Source organism: Panulirus ornatus, chromosome 23, assembly GCF_036320965.1.
Source record: "Panulirus ornatus isolate Po-2019 chromosome 23, ASM3632096v1, whole genome shotgun sequence".
Lineage (NCBI taxonomy): Eukaryota > Metazoa > Arthropoda > Malacostraca > Decapoda > Palinuridae > Panulirus > Panulirus ornatus.
In genome coordinates this window covers 23,172,025-23,192,366 of record NC_092246.1, presented here as the reverse complement: position 1 = coordinate 23,192,366, position 20,342 = coordinate 23,172,025, and the positions used below count along the sequence as shown (strand labels likewise).

At 39.5% G+C, this 20,342-nt stretch overlaps 1 protein-coding gene across 1 annotated transcript in view; it reads right to left on the bottom strand.

Moving 5' to 3' along the window:
- The window catches only part of LOC139756959 (complement factor H-like), a 37,642-nt gene extending 17,642 nt beyond the window's left edge, over positions 1–20,000 (bottom strand). Inside the window, exons 1-7 of the mRNA XM_071676904.1 lie at positions 19,965–20,000; positions 17,749–17,773; positions 15,196–15,381; positions 11,829–11,916; positions 6,787–6,905; positions 5,807–6,010; positions 591–770 (exon numbers count right to left, since the gene is read on the bottom strand). Of these exons, the coding sequence (XP_071533005.1) occupies positions 591–770; positions 5,807–6,010; positions 6,787–6,905; positions 11,829–11,916; positions 15,196–15,381; positions 17,749–17,773; positions 19,965–20,000 (838 nt within the window). The remainder of the gene's footprint in view (positions 1–590; positions 771–5,806; positions 6,011–6,786; positions 6,906–11,828; positions 11,917–15,195; positions 15,382–17,748; positions 17,774–19,964) is intronic.
- Between the last annotated feature and the right edge of the window lie 342 nt (positions 20,001–20,342).

Sequence of the window (20,342 nt, the reverse complement as noted above, 5' to 3'; positions counted from 1 at the left end):
TCCTCCAATGGTATCCCACCAAATAAGAACATTCTACATATAAGATATTCATTTACATGTACTTTTCTTGTTTCAGACTTGAATGTGAAACATGCTCAGTCGCTTTTGTTCCTCTTCCACTCACTGCAGCTAATGCAGACGAGTGTACTGCTGAATGTGGCTTCAGCTGTGGTGAATGTAGCCTCAGTAATCAAAACCCCAATGAGAGATACACAAGTCCTCCACTGTTAAGTTAAAAACTTAAGGAAAGGCTGTTATGATATCACCTTCTGTCTTCCCCTCTTCATATAACCTTTCTCTCTTTATGTGTCATGTCTACAAATACCTATGGAGCCCTGATTAATTTCTACTTCCTTTTACTTTTTTCTTTCACCCAAGGTAGCTTTGACTGGGGCACATTTTGCCCATGCCCCATTGGTCACTATAAAAGGAGACATTTTCCTATTTATGTGGTATCCACAATAACAATGGCAAGGCCTTTGAGCAATCATATCCTCACTAACCTCAATCCAGAATCACAAAAATATTCATATACTGAATATTGCTTTTCACTATTTACTAAAATCTTAATCAATTCCACACAATCTCACCTTGGTAACATGGTGTACTTTGCCAACCATCTGCAGTGCAGTTAACCAGCTGGGTGTCAGTGCCCGGTGTCACATGATAGCCAGGAAGGCAGGTAGCATTGACCACATCACCCACAATCCAGGTAGTGTTGACCCAATCAATAGTGGCATTTGCCACTACTGGTTCTTCAGAACACACAGCTATAATAAGCATACATTCATTCTAAAAAAAAAATCATTGTGTTACACAATATATTACAGCCATTTACATAACCATTAGTAAGTATTTTTTTTTATGTTCATCACCAACCATTTACAACTCAGATGAGATGTACGGTTGGCATAAACAACACTTACACAAGACGCACTAAAAGATTTCAACCACTTAATGTTTGCTTGATATACAATGTGAGCTTCGAACTGTTGAGCTCATATCGCTTTATTATTTAATATAAGGGTAAAAACTATACAATTAAATGAACAAAGATCATCTGGCAATAAAATTGTGATTATTTATTATCAATAATTCTTTTTAAGCTATCCAACTATGTGTAATTCAGCATAATGACCTATTCCTCAAATGGTTGTCCATTCCCTTGACATTGGGTTTTTTTTCATAAGCTTACCACCTAAAACTTAACATTATACATTATTCTGATTGCTGCTTTTCCATTTCCAAATCCTTTGTCCACATAAATAATCTACATGGTTTGTTGCCAATCTGTGTACCTCATCATACATTAACATTACACTGATTCTGGAGGTTCATATTCACCATTGCAGCTTTGTCTCAGATTAAGCAGCACTGTTCTTCTCTGAGCAGCCAAATCATTTGAGGCTATGACCTGGGAACAAGTAGCATTGCTCTTCCTCTGAGCAGCCAAATCATTTGAGGCTATGACCTGAAGGTCCTTAAAACTAATGCCTAGGTAATTATTTACATCTCTTAGATGTGCATCCTCTGAGCTCTTGAATTCTTAAACAAGCTAACCCATAACATTTATGATATTTTTAGGGAGTACTAGGCCTTGGACGTTTAACCCTTTAATTGAGGGATCTGTAAGAAATACCATATGTACAATTTGAAAAAAAAATCCTATGTGAATTGCTAAATTTACATGTTAAACTAAAGGTAAAATACACAGAAAACAATATAACTACCTTTGTGTTGGTATATGTATTATCTATTCATCTATCTATATCTCTAATGCCTGTTCCAATAAGACCTCCCTCAAAGGGTGGCAAGAACAAGTCTTCATAACTAAAGAACTCCATTGCTGCTTCTTAGCCTTTCGTGTCTCACCCCTAACAGGCCACTGGCAGAGGGCAAGTCTAGTGCAGTATTTGCAGTCTCCTACCCAATGTTTCTAATAAATACTTATATCTAACGCTGCCACCAACTACTTCTACCCAATGCTTCTGCCTAAATGTTCCCACCTACTACCTCTATCTACAGTACATATGATTTTGCCAAAAGGCAGGGCTAGCGCACAGTGCTCACTGCAGGAAAATCTAGAGTTATGAGGAATAAGCGGCGTGAGTTAAGTATTGTCAAGTGTTACATATGACACTAGGTCAGAGGAGTGCAACTTGACAACCAGTAAAGTAATGGGTAAATATATATATATATATATATTTTTTTTTTTTTGTCATACTATTCGCTATTTCCCGCGATAGCGAGGTAGCGTTAAGAACAGAGGACTGGGCCTTTGAGGGAATATCCTCACCTGGACCTCTTCTCTGTTCCTTCTTTTGGAAAATTAAAAAAAAAAAAAGAAAAGAGAGGGGAGGATTTCCAGCCCCCCGCTCCCTTCCCTTTTAGTCGCCTTCTACGACACGCAGGGAATACGTGGGAAGTATTCTTTCTCCCCTATCCCCAGGGAATATATATTATCATTATTATTATTATTTTGCTTTGTCGCTGTCTCCCGCGGTAGCGAGGTAGCGCAAGGAAACAGACGAAAGAATGGCCTAACCCACCCACATGCACATGTATATACATTCACGTCCACCCACGCAAATATACATACCTATACATCTCAACGTATACATATATATACACACACAGACATTTACATATATACACATGTACATAATTCATACTGTCTGCCCTTATTAATTCCCATCGCCACCCCACCACACATGAAATAACAACCCCATCCCCCCTCATGTGTGCGAGGTAGCACTAGGAAAAGACAATAAAGGCCACATTCGTTCACACTCAGTCTCTAGCTGTCATGTAATAATGCACCGAAACCACAGCTCCCTTTCCACATCCAGGCCCCACAGAACTTTCCATGGTTTACCCGAGACGCTTCACATGCCCTGGTTCAATCCATTGACAGCACGTCGACCCGGTATACCACATCGTTCCAATTCACTCTATTCCTTGCAGGCCTTTCACCCTCCTGCATGTTCAGACCCCGATCACTCAAAATCTTTTTCACTCCATTCTTCCACCTCCAATTTGGTCTCCCACTTCTCCTCGTTCCCTCCACCTCTGACACATATATCCTCTTTGTCAATCTCTCCTCCCTCATTCTCTCCATGTGACCAAACCATTTCAAAACACCCTCTTCTGCTCTCTCAACCATACTCTTTTTATAACCACACATCTCTCTTACCCTATTATTACTTACTTGATCAAACCACCTCACACCACATATTGTCCTCAAACATCTCATTTCCAGCACATCCACCCTCCTGCGCACTGCACAACTCTATCCATAGCCCACGCCTCGCAACCATACAACATTGTTGGAACCACTATCCCTTCAAACATACCCATTTTTGCTTTCCAAGATAAAGTTCTCGACTTCCACACATTCTTCAAGGCTCCCAGAATTTTCGCCCCCTCCCCCACCCTATGAGTCACTTCCGCTTCCATGGTTCCATCCGCTGCCAAATCCACTCCCAGATATCTAAAACACTTTACTTCCTCCAGTTTCTCTCCATTCAAACTTACCTCCCAACTGACTTGACCCTCAACCCTACTGTACCTAATAACCTTGCTCTTATACACATTTACTCTCAACTTTCTTCTTTCACACACTTTACCAAACTCAGTCACCAGCTTCTGCAGTTTCTCACAAGAATCAGCCACCAGCGCTGGATCATCAGCAAACAACAACTGACTCACTTCCCAAGCTCTCTCATCCACAACAGACAGCATACTTGCCCCCCTTTCCAAAACTCTTGCATTCACCTCCCTAACAACCCCATCCATATACAAATTAAACAACCATGGAGACATCACACACCCCTGCCGCAAACCTACATTCACTGAGAACCAATCACTTTCTCTCTTCCAACACGTACACATGCCTTACATCCTCGATAAAAACTTTTCACAGCTTCTAACAACTTGCCTCCCACACCACATATTCTTAATACCTTCCACAGAGCATCTCTATCAACTCTATCATATGCCTTCTCCAGATCCATAAATGCTACATACAAATCCATTTGCTTTTCTAAGTATTTCTCACAAACATTCTTCAAAGCAAACACCTGATCCACACATCCTCTACCACTTCTGAAGCCACACTGCTCCTCCCCAATCTGATGCTCTGTACATGCCTTCACCCTCTCAATCAATACCCTCCCATATAATTTCCCAGGAATACTCAACAAACTTATATCTCTCTCTCTCTCTCTCTCTCTCTCTATATATATATATATATTTTTTTTTTTTTTCATACTATTCGCCATTTCCTGCGATAGCGAGGTAGCGTTAAGAACAGAGGACTGGGCCTTTGAGGGAATATCCTCACCTGGCCCCCTTCTCTGTTCCTTCTTTTGGAAAATTAAAAAAAAACGAGAGGGGAGGATTTCCAGCCCCCCGCTCCCTTCCCTTTTAGTCGCCTTCTACGACACGCAGGGAATACGTGGGAAGTATTCTTTCTCCCCTATCCCCAGGGATAGATATATATATATATATATATATATATATATATATATATATATATATATATATATATATATATATATATATAGTGGATTGAATCAGGGCATGTGAAGCGTCTGGGGTAAACCATGGAAAGCTGTGTAGGTATGTATATTTGCGTGTGTGGACGTATGTTTATACATGTGTATGGGGGTGGGTTGGGCCATTTCTTTCGTCTGTTTCCTTGCGCTACCTCGCAAACGTGGGAGACAGCGACAAAGCAAAAAAAAAAATGAGTACAGTAGGGTTGAGGGTCAAGTCAGTTGGGAGGTAAGTTTGAATGGAGAAAAACTGGAGGAAGTAAAGTGTTTTAGATATCTGGAAGTGGATCTGGCAGTGGATGGAACCATGGAAGCGGAAATGAATCATAGGGTGGGGGAGGGGGCGAAAATCCTGGGAGCCTTGAAGAATGTTTGGAAGTCGAGAACATTATCTCGGAAAGCAAAAATGGGTATGTTTGAAGGAATAGTGGTTCCAACAATGTTGTATGGTTGCGAGGCGTGGGCTATGGATAGAGTTGTGTGCAGGAGGGTGGATGTGCTGGAAATGAGATGTTTGAGGACAATATGTGGTGTGAGGTGGTTTGATCGAGTAAATAATAATAGGGTAAGAGAGATGTGTGGTAATAAAAAGAGCGCAGTTGAGAGAGCAGAAGAGGGTGTTTTGAAATGGTTTGGTCATATGGAGAGAATGAGGGAGGAGAGATTGACAAAGAGGATATATGTGTCAGAGGTGGAGGGAATGAGGAGAAGTGGGAGACCAAATTGGAGGTGGAAAGATGGAGTGAAAAAGATTTTGTGTAATCGGGGCCTGAACATGCAGGAGGGTGAAAGGAGGGCAAGGAATAGAGTGAATTGGATCGATGTGGTATACCGGGGTTGACGTGCTGTCAGTGGATTGAATCAGGGCATGTGAAGCGTCTGGGGTAAACCATGGAAAGCTGTGTAGGTATGTATATTTGCGTGTGTGGACGTGTATGTATATACATGTGTATGGGGGTGGGTTGAGCCATTTCTTTCGTCTGTTTCCTTGCGCTACCTCGCAAACGCGGGAGACAGCGACAAAGCAAAAAAGAAGAAAAAATTAGTGGAGGGGCCATTCTTCGTCTGTTTCCTAGTGCTACCGCGCTGATGCGGGAAATGGCGATCAAGTATTACAATAAAATAATGTATATATGCACAACTGGAGTTTAACAATCTAAATTATTCAAGCAACCATATTTGCAATACAGTACATCTTTACCCAGTGAGACCAAACTTTCCAAATACATGGCCTTGATAGCAGGACTTACCATAACAATCTTGCACAACATTAGGCATGAATACAAAATTCTCCCTCTCAAGTGTGCAAGTAACTATTTGCAATGAAGTACCATCAAGCGTAACCCTTCCATCTGGGCAGAAGAAATGCACAGAGCCATTCAGGTGACGGAAATTGCTATCAGTGACGTTGGTGAACTGGGGAGAAGGAGGCAGTGGCACATCACCTAAACATACTGTTGGAGAAAATAAAGTTAGAGGTAGTATGAAAGGGCAAGTGAAACCTCCCAATATAGATGCAAAAAATCAAGGCAATACATACATTATTGAGTGGACACCAAAGGAAAGATGAGAAAAATGTTTAGGTAAGGATATAGGTGAGAGATGAATGAAAACTAAACTGATTAATGCAAATTTTGTATGGAACTCTGAACAAGTACTTTCGCTTTTCTTTTAACCAGATAACCTTTGATACTGAAGAATGAAAATGCTGAGAGGTAACACTGGCAAATGTACAATGCACAGTCTTCCCATGTACTCACACATACTGACTTGTGAAATTTGTGGGCTCACACCCAGGCACAGATCAACTTATACATGTATGTATTTGGTAACACAGTATCAGAGGTACTTCTAGGGACTGGTAAACTTCTGAAAAGAATGCTATATATACGAAAATCATATTCACTCACTTGTGACAGCATAGTTTCCTTGGTAGACATGTCCATGCATATGAGTAAGTTTGTGCAGCATATGCAGTGTATTGTACTAAGCATGTATGTTCCCTTGCTGACACATATAAACACAATGTCCATGAATGTGAGTAAGTGCAGCATATGCAGTGTATGTTTACTAAGCATAAATGTTCCTTTGCTGACACATACAAACACAGTCAATGGTATAGTTGCAAACTTTGTAAAATACACTTTTGTTGGTGATGAGGTGATAACAAACCTACAAAATTATTCATTGTTGAAATTTATGATCAACCAACACTCTCAATAGCACTCACCATCATATGGGAGGCACAGTGGTAAGGCCACTGGGTACCAACCACCAAGCTGAGCTAAACAGGAGACAATTATTTCTGAAGATCTATTGCTGTTATTCACGAAATGACCCGGAAGGCAACTGTTGAAGATATTTGCAACCGTTAAGATGACTAAACAAAGGGGTAAAATGTAATAAAAAGGCACAGAATAAGAAGAAAAATGTAAATGCAAAAAATTAGGGCAAGAAAGAATAAAGAAAAATGTAAATGCAAAAAATTAGGGTAAGGACATATGAAATGAATAAAGAAGAGAGAAAAAGTGGGGAAAAAGTAATGGAGGGAAGGCAAATAAGTAAAGAAGAGAATAAAATACTGTAACAGGAGGATCTAAGAGAGGGGAAATAGTATGTCAAGATGGAGTTAAGGATAGAACATTTTATTTTATGAGATGGGATAGAGTATAATTAGGAGTAAGAAAATGAAGGAAAAATATGATGGCAAACAAAAGCAGTTACGTATGACATACGAAGATATCTGGATCAATATGTCAAAGGATGAGCTAACCAAGTGATAAGAAGAAATGGGAAAAGGAAAATATGGATGACAAATCAAGAAAGACATTGGAAGGAAGTTAGAGAAACAAGGATGAAGACAAAGTAAAGGATTGGATAGCATAATCACTAAGGACTACAGAATCTGTGGTAACAAGAAAAGCTAGGGAAGAGGTTAGCAACTTCTGGTAAACTGCTTCAGCCTAAATTGGGAAAAGCACAGTAAATCACCAAAAAAGCAAATGAAAACATTGGAAAATGCAAGGTTAATAACTAAAAAAGAAAAAATGAAAATTTTTCCTGATGTCCCCTAGCAGCCAACAATTACCTATTTTTGATGCTATCTGAAAAAATATGTACCTGCTATTATCATGTGTGATGATCTAGTTGTCATGAGGTTTAGTCAATGAGGTCAAGTGCATCAAAATGTAAACAAAGCAGGTGACAATTACCATGATGTGGGAAAAAGTAGACATCACTGATATATTTAATTATTTATTTTATTATTTTGCTTTGTCGCTGTCTCCCGCGTTTGCGAGGTAGCGCAAGGAAACAGACGAAAGAAATGGCCCAACCCACCCCCATACACAATGTATACACACACACACGTCCACACACGCAAATATATATACCTATACATCTCAATGTACACATATATATACATACACAGCCACATACATAAATACCCATGCACACAATTCACACTGTCTGCCCCATTCACTCCCATCGCCACCTCGCCACACATGGAATACCATCCCCCTCCCCCCTCATGTGTGCGAGGTAGCACTAGGAAAAGACAACAAAGGACCCATTCGTTCACACTCAGTCTCTAGCTGCCATGCAATAATGCCCGAAACCACAGCTCCCTTTCCACATCCAGGCCCCACACAACTTTCCATGGTTTACCCCAGACACTTCACATGCTCTGATTCAATCCACTGACAGCACGTCAACCCCGGTATACCACATTGATCCAATTCACTCTATTCCTTGCCCTCCTTTCACCCTCCTGCATGTTCAGGCCCCGATCACACAAAATCTTTTTCACTCCATCTTTCCACCTCCAATTTGGTCTCCCACTTCTCCTCGTTCCCTCCACCTCCGAGACATATATCCTCTTGGTCAATCTTTCCTCACTCATTCTCTCCATGTGCCCAAACCATTTCAAAACACCCTCCTCTGCTCTCTCAACCGTGCTCTTTTTATTTCCACACATCTCTCTTACCCTTACATTACTTACTCGATCAAACCACCTCACACCACACACTGTCCTCAAACATCTCATTTCCAGCACATCCACCCTCCTGTGCACAACTCTATCCATAGCCCACGCCTCGCAACCATACAACATTGTTGGACCACTATTCCTTCAAACATACCCATTTTTGCTTTCCGAGATAATGTCCTCGACTTCCACACATTCTTCAAGGCTCCCAGGATTTTCGCCCCCTCCCCCACCCTATGATTCACTTCCGCTTCCATGGTTCCATCCGCTGCCAGATCCACTCCCAAATATCTAAAACACTTTACTTCCTCTAGTTTTTCTCCATTCAAACTAACCTCCCAATTGACTTGACCCTCAACCCTACTGTACCTAATAACCTTGCTCTTATTCACATTTACTCTTAACTTTCTTCTTTCACACACTTTACCAAACTCAGTCACCAGCTTCTGCAGTTTCTCACATGAATCAGCCACCAGCGCTGTATCATCAGCGAACAACAACTGACTCACTTCCCAAGCTCTCTCATCCACAACAGACTTCATACTTGCCCCTCTTTCCAAAACTCTTGCATTCACCTCCCTAACAACCCCATCCATAAACAAATTAAACAACCATGGAGACATCACACACCCCTGCCGCAAACCTACATTCACTGAGAACCAATCACTTTCCTCTCTTCCTACACGTACACATGCCTTACATCCTCGATAAAAACTTTTCACTGCTTCTAACAACTTGCCTCCCACACCATATATTCTTAATACCTTCCACAGAGCATCTCTATCAACTCTATCATATGCCTTCTCCAGATCCATAAATGCTACATACAAATCCATTTGCTTTTCTAAGTATTTCTCACATACATTCTTCAAAGCAAACACCTGATCCACACATCCTCTACCACTTCTGAAACCACACTGCTCTTCCCCAATCTGATGCTCTGTACATGCCTTCACCCTCTCAATCAATGCCCTCCCATATAATTTACCAGGAATACTCAACAAACTTATACCTCTGTAATTTGAGCACTCACTCTTATCCCCTTTGCCTTTGTACAATGGCACTATGCACGCATTCCGCCAATCCTCAGGCACCTCACCATGAGTCATACATACATTAAATAACCTTACCAACCAGTCAACAATACAGTCACCCCCTTTTTTAATAAATTCCACTGCAATACCATCCAAACCTGCTGTCTTGCCAGCTTTCATCTTCCGCAAAGCTTTTACTACCTCTTCTCTGTTTACCAAATCATTTTCCCTAACCCTCTCACTTTGCACACCACCTCGACCAAAACACCTTATATCTGCCACTCTATCATCAAACACATTCAACAAACCTTCAAAATACTCACTCCATCTCCTTCTCACATCACCACTACTTGTTATCACCTCCCCATTTGCGCCCTTCACTGAAGTTCCCATTTGCTCCCTTGTCTTACGCACTTTATTTACCTCCTTCCAGAACATCTTTTTATTCTCCCTAAAATTTAATGATACTCTCTCACCCCAACTCTCATTTGCCCTCTTTTTCACCTCTTGCACCTTTCTCTTGACCTCCTGTCTCTTTCTTTTATAAATCTCCCACTCAATTGCATTTTTTCCCTGCAAAAATTGTCCAAATGCCTCTCTCTTCTCTTTCACTAATAATCTTACTTCTTCATCCCACCACTCACTACCCTTTCTAATCAACCCACCTCCCACTCTTATCATGCCTCAAGCATCTTTTGCGCAATCCATCACTGATTCCCTAAATACATCCCATTCCTCCCCCACTCCCCTTACTTCCATTGTTCTCACCTTTTTCCATTCTGTACTCAGTCTCTCCTGGTACTTCCTCACACAAGTCTCCTTCCCAAGCTCACTTACTCTCACCACCCTCTTCACCCCAACATTCACTCTTCTTTTCTGAAAACCCATACAAATCTTCACCTTAGCCTCCACAAGATAATGATCAGACATCCCTCCAGTTGCACCTCTCAGCACATTAACATCCAAAAGTCTCTCTTTCGCGCGCCTGTCAATTAACACGTAATCCAATAACGCTCTCTGGCCATCTCTCCTACTTACATACCTATACTTATGTATATCTCGCTTTTTAAACCAGGTATTCCCAATCACCAGTCCTTTTTCAGCACATAAATCTACAAGCTCTTCACCATTTCCATTTACAACACTGAACACCCCATGTATACCAATTATTCCCTCAACTGCCACATTACTCACCTTTGCATTCAAATCACCCATCACTATAACCCGGTCTCGTGCATCAAAACCACTAACACACTCATTCAGCTGCTCCCAAAACACTTGCCTCTCATGATCTTTCTTCTCATGCCCAGGTGCATATACACCAATAATCACCCATCTCTCTCCATCAACTTTCAGTTTTACCCGTATTAATCGAGAATTTACTTTCTTACATTCTATCACATACTCCCACAACTCCTGTTTCAGGAGTAGTGCTACTCCTTCCCTTGCTCTTGTCCTCTCACTAACCCCTGACTTTACTCCCAAGACATTCCCAAACCACTCTTCCCCTTTACCCTTGAGCTTCGTTTCACTCAGAGCCAAAACATCCAGGTTCCTTTCCTCAAACATACTACCTATCTCTCCTTTTTTCACATCACTGATATATATCCACTAAAAATTGAAAAATAAGATAAATCTCAGTGGCTAAGGGATGCTAAAAGAGGTTTTCAGAGATTCTGTTGATTTCTATAAGTGTTTTAACTAGTTCATTAAATCAATCAATCCCAAATTTTCCACATGCTTCATAGATCTCCCCACTATCAACTTCACTACTGTATAATAAAATCATTCAAAACTTTCTCCCCTTACAAATTTCTCAATTCTAGCATGAAATAAATTTCTGAAGAAGAAAATAAAGATGTCAAAAGTAAATCATTACTCAAAGAGATCTTTTTATGCAATTCTGAGGCCATTTTAGTAAAATATTCTGGCATAATATAAATAAAGCAGCAATAAATAAAACACATTAATCATTGCTATGCAAGCTAGCTATACTTACTGACCCCTATATTTTGGATTGACTCAGAGACAGCCTAGATAACAGATGAAGTAGCATGTTTTTAAGAAACATGGCAACATCAAGTTCAAGAAAAGAGTAATAACCACTGGGATAAATATGTCATACATATTTCTGGCTACATATGATGGAGTCACAGCTTGCTAGTCACTTTTAAAAAGCACAACACTGAGTGAAAATCTATATTCAGCAGTGACAAACGAGATAATCAGAGGTACATTTACCAAACTACTCACTGATAGACAGCCTGGGCAAGATAGTGTTGACGTAAATCCCATTCACGTGTCATGTTGACTGAAGGAACAGGGGGCTCGGTCCAACAATCTGGAAAAAGAATGTCTTCAACAATGAATACACAATAAAGCGTCCAGTATTTAATCAACTATGTGCAGTTTATCAACTCAGCTAAACAATCCTAGACTGGTTCACATAAAGGAAAGGTTTCCTTTATCATTACATTTGTGAAGCGAGTAAGGCAGTGGCTAAAAGTCTTATGGTAATGAACAAAGCAGTTACTTCAATCATCACCCAACAATTACCCCTGTAAATTTGCCTTGTTAAAACAGTATGCAAACTGTTTACTTAGAGCCCTCATCCCCTAATCAATAGCAAACAAATGTATTTCTGATTATTTCATTACTTATTATAATGGCTGGAGGTAAGAAAGATCACATTTTAGTGAAATAAAAAAGATATATGCTAAGCTATCAGTGACCACTTCTAGTATTTAAAAGGCATGAACACATACATATGCAAGGTACTGTATATGCATGCTCATTCATATATCCTTCATGAGCTTACCAACAACTAAGCTAAGCAAGTACTATTAGAGTACCAAAAATGAGGTAGAAACATATATCACTACAGAAATCTGGACTGGATGAACACCAAATTCAATCTTGGTCTCATAGGGAGATTATTATCATAAATGACAACATATTTGATGAGTTGAATACAGGGTTTCAGAACGTTTGGTACTAATAAAGATGTGGAAGTCCCATTTCTAGCTGCTGGGAGGGGGAAGGAATACCACAGAAAAGTTAAATCAAATAAATGTGACAGGAGTAATAAGGCACCTGAAGGAGCAGCAACCACATGAAGTTTACAGACCAGATGGACATAACCATTTGTATTCAAAGATTATGAAGAGACCTTAATGTAATGTAGCTCATTATCTCCTTCATGGGCAATGTTAGAATAGAATGAGAAGGAGCCAACATATAGGCCATATATGAAAAAGGCAACTGGATTAGCCCTGAATTACAGATCAGTAATGTTTTATGGCAATAGTTATGAGAACTTGGAATAATCTTGCTAAACTTATATCTGTATGCCTGAACATTCTGAAAGCACTGCCTTATGCTGGATAATTCATGCAACACAGATTGTAAAGGCTGAAATAATCAGTAGTAGCTATGTGATATTTGTCAAATGACTAAACAAAAGCACAGATTTCTTACATACTTACTTCTGTCCCAGGAAACCCTTCCGTGGTGTTCCTAGTGTTCAGGAATCTAGTCACTTCTATCAGCCATGGTTACAGGTCAAGAAGTATGTGATGTGAGTTGGTCCTGGTGGGATGAGTGCAAGGCAGATGAGGAGCAGGTGTTGTGTGTCCTGTGATATGCTGTTTGTGATGATAGAGAAATGGATGGTGTCCATAGCAAGCTCTGACAAGAAAGTGTGACTCACATCTGTTTGGGGAATACAGTTTCAGATAATTGTATGTCTAGGGGAATGGAGTTCAAGAATGGGTGGGTGGGGCTATTGTTTATTGCTTGTTGAGACACTACAAAGTGAAAGAGTTTGTAGCTACAAAGTGAAAGAGTTTTGTCAAAATGGTGTTAGATGAGACAGAAAAAATTTGTAACTGTAGGCAGATGAAGTATGAGGCAGGACTGAGCTTTTTGTTTTTGAGTGGAAGCTGGTGGATGACTATGAAACAGCTGAGGTGGGAAAGGGTTAGCACTACTGCAAAAAACTGGATGCTAAATGTGTTAAGATGGGAATGTATTGAGAGTATTTTTTGTTCCTTGAATGTTTGTAGTTGCTATGCATTTGCTGGTGGTTCCGAGTGCTATTTTGTGTGATTTGTAATTTTGTCATGTTTGCTTTTGATAAGGCTAGTGACTAAACAGGCTAGACATAGTTTAGGGGTAAGAGGATGAAGTCTTTAAAGAGAGTACTAAAGGATTCTTTTTCTTGTCCTAAACTGGTGACAGTAATGCTCATGAGAATATCTTGATTTTACGGTCTTTTTCCTGATATCTGAGTTGTGGGGAGTGAGTGTCAAATACCTAATATGTCGGTGCTCTGTAGAGTGGGAGTGGTTGGTCATCCAGAATAACAAGAAGGTAAAGGTTGGATTCACATCTGTTAGGGTTTAAGAGAGTGACTGGATTTCTATATGGATGCTATCATTCTATTTTCAAATAAGAATTCTACATGCAAGATGTAGTGCTGCACACACTCATCAATGCACCCAGGACCTTAGTCCCCTCTCACACTTCTACTTCCAAGTGCTGCCATGTTTACTCCCAGGTATATAAAAAAGTCTTCCAGGTTCTCTCAATTCACATGCACACTCTGACCAACCTGTCTCTCTTCCATGCTAATCTTAATAACCTTAGCTTTATTCAAATTAATTCTTAACCTTCACCTCTTACACACATATTCTCAAATTCAGACACAGACTGTGCACTTTCTCACTTGAGTCTGCCACCAGAGCCATGTCAGGAGCAAACAGCAGTTAATTAACCTCAAGGCACCCCTCTACCCCTAGAAAACTGCAGACCTGACCCTATTTCCAAGAACCTTGCATGTAACTACCATTTCTATATGGTAAACTCTAAGGTGCAACTGTGGAAGAGGGTCAAGACACATTTCTTCATAACATATTGTCTAGTGGTGAGTAGCATTTGCACAAAGCATTGCTGCAACCCTTCTATTGGATCAAAAGGTAAGCAATGGACACAAAAAATAACATGACCCCTCCTATGACCTTAACCTTGAAAAGACAACTGGGGGGAGGTTTCATGACACATCAACTGGTGATAGGTAGTAACTGTGCAAAGTATCAATGCAAAATCTCTGCAGTGATTCAATTTTCATGAAGCAGGCATGAAAAAAATACCATAACCCCCTCTGTAAACTTGACCTTCATGGTTAGATCCTGGGTCATGGCACACTGCCTGGTAGCTGGTAATATTTAGACCAAAGTATCACCTCAGTCACTCCACTGGTTCCCCAGTTACGAAGTAGATGTGAAAAATTCCATGATTCCTGTTGTGAACACTATGACTATCTGTGACCTTAAACTTAAAAATATGGCCCTGGGGATGAAAAATTCCATAATTCCTGCTGTCAACACTGATCCTTTACATCCAAACCAATTCCTTTCCTCCCAGTCTACTCTTGGGCTGGTGGAATGAAATGTATTTACATATAACATTTCAATTTTCATAGGTGATTCACAATCCCCAATCTCCACATCATTACAGTGTAGTTCCTGTAAAACACAAATGATGAAAGAACTTAAAGATTACAGCCTACCTTTTTGAGATATTCTGAAAGATTATAAGCTGTCACATAATGACAACCTACCACTGGGCCCAATGAATTGGCAGATGATGATACTATGATTAGCTGAGTCTAATGGCACTGGAATGAGTTCTGGAGATTCACCCAATTTTATGAACAGCTGACGCCAGTGAAGCCCCTCTGGAGACAGCCCTGCTACTTCAGTTATGATCTGATCTGGTGTATACAGACCACCAGCTGTCCAGTCACCTGTTCTAAAGAGACACAAAAGTTATGATATCTACATTCATAATAGTACCTAAGCACCTGATATGTAACTAAAGAAATATTTCCATTCAGAAAAAGAAAAACAACATAATAAGTAAGATGAGTTTACATCATTCTTTTAACATTAATTGGTCTTGATGGCATATTTCAAAAGGATTAATTCTACCCCATGTTAAACCATTCTGTTCTTTAATGCTGTTGTCTGTTTGGTCTGAGTAAAAAAAATTCATGTTCAATGTGCATAATATGACTTTTTTTTCAAACCTGAGATGACACAGGCAACTGAATACCCTAATTGAGGCCACCTAATTGGTGCTTTAAATACATTACACACAACAGCTAGAGAATAAGTGTGAGCAGATGTGGTCTTTCTTTGTCTGTTTCCTGATGCTGCCTCGCTGATGTAGGGAGAGGCGATGTTGTTTCCAGTGTGGTGGGGTGGTGCTGGGAATGGATGAAGGCAAGTGAGGATGAATATGTACATGTATATGGCTGCGTATGTGTATGTATACGTTGGGACTACTATACCTTCAAATATACATGTCTTGAAAATGTTTTTTTTTTTTTTTTTTCATACTATTCGCTATTTCCCGCGATAGCGAGGTAGCGTTAAGAACAGAGGACTGGGCCTTTGAGGGAATATCCTCACCTGGACCTCTTCTCTGTTCCTTCTTATGGAGAGAAAAAAAAAAAAAAAAAAAAAAAAAAAAAGGTATACTGCATTAAAAAAAAGAGCTCCATACCTACAGAACCAGGTCCCACACATCTTTCTGTGGTTTCCCACAGCCATTTTGAATGCCCTGACTCAACTCATTGACAGCATGTCCTCCTCTGTATACCACACTGTTCCAGTTTGCTCTATCCCTTGCACACCTCAAGCCTTCAAGCATGTACAGATCCTAAACACCAAAAGCATCTTCCTATCCATCCTTAATTTCCCCTTTTTCCCTGTCCCCTATACTTCTGAGTTGTACACCCTCTTCTTCATCCAAACCTCATTCCTCCTCTCCATATGTCAAAACCATTTCAACACACCCTCTTCCCACAACCATTTTATATGCCCTGATTCAGCTCATTGACAGTATGTCCTCCTCTGTATACCACACTGTTCCAGTTTGCTCTATCTCTTGCATGCTCTCTCTCTTCAAAGTTGCACTCTAACCAACATATCCTTCTCCCCTGCTAAACTTAATATGACTACTGTTATACATATTAAATCTCAACTTCCTCCTGTTACATATTCCCAAACTCACACACCACTGTCTGCATTTTCTCACTTGAGTCTGCCATCAGAGCTGTATTCATAGCAAACAGCATCTGACTCACATTCTGGCTCCTAACAGACTGCAGATCCACCCATCTCCATGACTCTCTCACCGTCTCACTCAAAAACATATCAACCAACCAAAATAATATCACACACCTTTGCTGCAGACCCACCTTAACCAGAAACCACTCACCCTCCTCTGTTCCTATTTGTAAACATGCCTTACTTTCTTTTGAGAAACTCTTCTCTGCCTCCAGTAGCTTCCCTCTCACACAATATATTCACATCATTATCCACAAGGCATCTCTGTCCACCCTAATATTTGCTTTCTCTGGATCCATAATGCCACACGAGTCTTTCTCTTTCTTTCAGCACGTTATTTCTCACTTAGATTCTTTTGATCAAACATACGATTCATACATTCTTTACCACTCCCTTAGTTATACTGTTCCTCCCCAGTCTGATGCTCTGTGCATGACACCACCCTCTCAATCACCAATGCATTCCACCAGTCCTCCAGCACCTCACCTTGAGCCATAAAGAAAATGAAAATCCAAATTAACCAAAAATAAGAATGTCATCCCCTTTCTTGAATAATTCAACTACAGTCCCATCCACTCTAGCTACTTTGTGACACATCTTCTAACACAAGACCACCAACCAAGTTCTCTGAAATATAGAACCTCCATTTTTGGATGCAGCCATCCACTAAAATAGTGATTGAAGAATTATGATTAATACTGCATTAGCTATAAAAAAAATTCTCTAATGGGTTTACTTACACATCATTTAGTCCCAGCATAGCTCCAGCTGCTTCTAATGAAATTCTTATCATTGCTGACTGAAGAAAAATAATGGAATAATCTCATAAGCACTTGCATTGTGTCATGCTACATCAAAATCATATCAACTACTATAAATGCTACTATAAATACTAGTATCTAAGAACTTAAAACTAAAATGTAATGTCTTTTCATAATCTTATGAAAGGCTGATTTTCAAGGGGTTTCAATAAGATTCTACATAAATTACATCTTATCTAAAAAGGGGAGGTATACATTGCTGACAAAGATCTGATGTACCAGGCATTCCTTCAACTACAACTTTCTGTAATATGAAACAATCCACAATAAAGGATGAATGGAATATTTATTCTCTATCTAAGCTTCAAAATATTTTGTAAGGAAGCTACATACTTGATTCTCTTCTTCAGATGAGTTCCATACAACCTACATACATACATACATACATCCATACACACTGACATTGTACTGCATGGATGGTTCACCGAGCAGGAAATAGGACAAACTCCTACAGTGGACAGATTTTTTTCAGTGGAAGGGAACATAGGACACATGTTAAAATAACCATTTCCAAATGGGTTGAGGTGACCAGCAAAGTGCTAAATGGTTTGGTCCTAGTACCTCTATTTTTCTTGATTAATATTAATGACTTGCTTGAAAGTATAGAATTCTACCTTTATGTGCTTCCATATGTTGTAAAGGTTATGAGGGAAGTTAAAAGCAAGGAGGATTGTATAAGCTGACAAGAAGGATTGTATAAGCTGACAAGGGAACCTAAACAATCTCCAAAGTTGGTCTGAAACTTGGCTGATGAAATTCATTCTGAGCAACTGTACAATAATGAAGATGAGAAAACACAAAGAAAAAGCCTCAATATAATTATCATATAGCAGAAAATAAGCTTTAAAATTCTGTGTGAAAATGACCTGGGAGTTAAAAATGACCCTAATTTGTTGCCAGTCACATATTGTGTAACAAGAGAATAGTTAAGGGGACAAACAGTCTGCAGGAAAGTATCAAAATAGAATTCAAGAATATGGATAAGGAAATATTTAGCAAGATATCTAATTATATTTATCATACATGATCACTGTTTCCTGGGTCAGCAAGGTAGCACCAGGAAACAGACGAAGAATGGCCCATCCACTCATACACACATATGTACATAAACGCCCACAACGTACATACACATACATATACATATCAACATATACATACATATACATATCAACATATACATACATATACATACACATATGCAGACATTACATACATATTCATACATGCTTGCCTTCATCCATTCCTGTTGCTACCCCACCCCACAGGAAAACAGCATCACTATCCCCTGCTTCAGCGAGGTAGTGCCAGGAATACAGACAAAAAGGCCCCAATCATTCACACTCAGTATCTAGCTGTCATGTGTAATGTACCAAAACTACAGCTCCCTATCCACATCCAGACCTGACAGACCTTTTCATGCTTTACCCCAGATGCTTCACAAGCCCTGGTTCAGTCCATTGACAGTACGTCGACTCCAGTAAACCACATCGTTCCAATTCACCTTGTTCATATCCTATATAAAAGCTAAAACCAGAATATATTTCTCAGGTTTGGTCATTGCATCTAAAGAAGCACAAAGAGCTCACAGAGAAAGTCCAGAGGAGGGCAACAAAGATGGTACCAGAATTAAGATAATTAAGCTACAGGGAAAGGTTGGAGGCTTTAAACTTACCTACCTTGAAAGAGGAAAGGCTAAAGGGTGACATGATAATGACTATTAAGTTTTTAAAGAGATCAATGAAGTGGACAGTAGACAGCTCTTTGGGAGGTGAAGGGATAGAGGAACCAAAGGACATAACAATTAATAAGATGAGAAACTTATAAACAATAATGTAAAGAAATATTTTTATAGTATAGGAGTGGTAGATGAAGGAAGGACATGACTAAGGACATGCTTAATGTAGACAGAATACATAAATTTAAGAGGTATGACTCTATCCTCATACAATGCAAGCAGGTACAATTATAAATTAGATCCCATACATATCATTTACACAGAAATACACAGGCTACTGAAGTCCTGAACCATAAAATGCTCATGAAGTCTCTCCATATGAGCTCAAAGAGTGTGCAAAAACAAAATCTTTTTTTAGTAATGAAAAAGATTATTACAAGATGGTGTGATATCAAATGCTGTGGAAGAGAGCAAAAGTTGTGCCTATTTCTAAGAAGGGAAATAAAAAAATTGCACAGGACAATACCCCAGTATATTTAACATATGTCATCTGAAAGATGCAATGAATTAATAAGCAAAAAAGGAAACAGTTACTTGCAATGGAAAAATTACCAAAGTGAGAGATAAAATGGGTTTAGAGATAAAAGGTCATGCAACAGACATGGATGGGCAGGCTGCGAGTTACTGAACTACAATCATGTCAACATAACTCCCCTTTTCTCTTCCATCTTCCCTTCCTCAATAATACTAAAATTCTTACCTCTGTAATCTCCTTCAAGAATCCTAGGGTTTCCATTGTCTCAGGATAAGCCAAGACTGCTCCACTGGCTCTACATAAGTTGAGTCCATCAGTAAAGTTCAGTGTTTGTTCAGTGATAACTTTATAGCACAGTCCTCTGTGTGGACTGAAGTCAGGTGGGCAGGTTGCTGTTGGGCAAAATATAAAATCTATGGCATATTTCCTGTAAATATGTGACTTTGTTTAAATTTTTTGGATCTTTCACATTCATCTCATATCCATTTTATGAAAGTGGAAATAAATTTTGTCTTGGGATATCATACATAGCAGCTACAGAGCAGCTATTGACAAATATATGAAAAAACTGATACCTCTAAAAACACGATTTGCTCTTTGTAA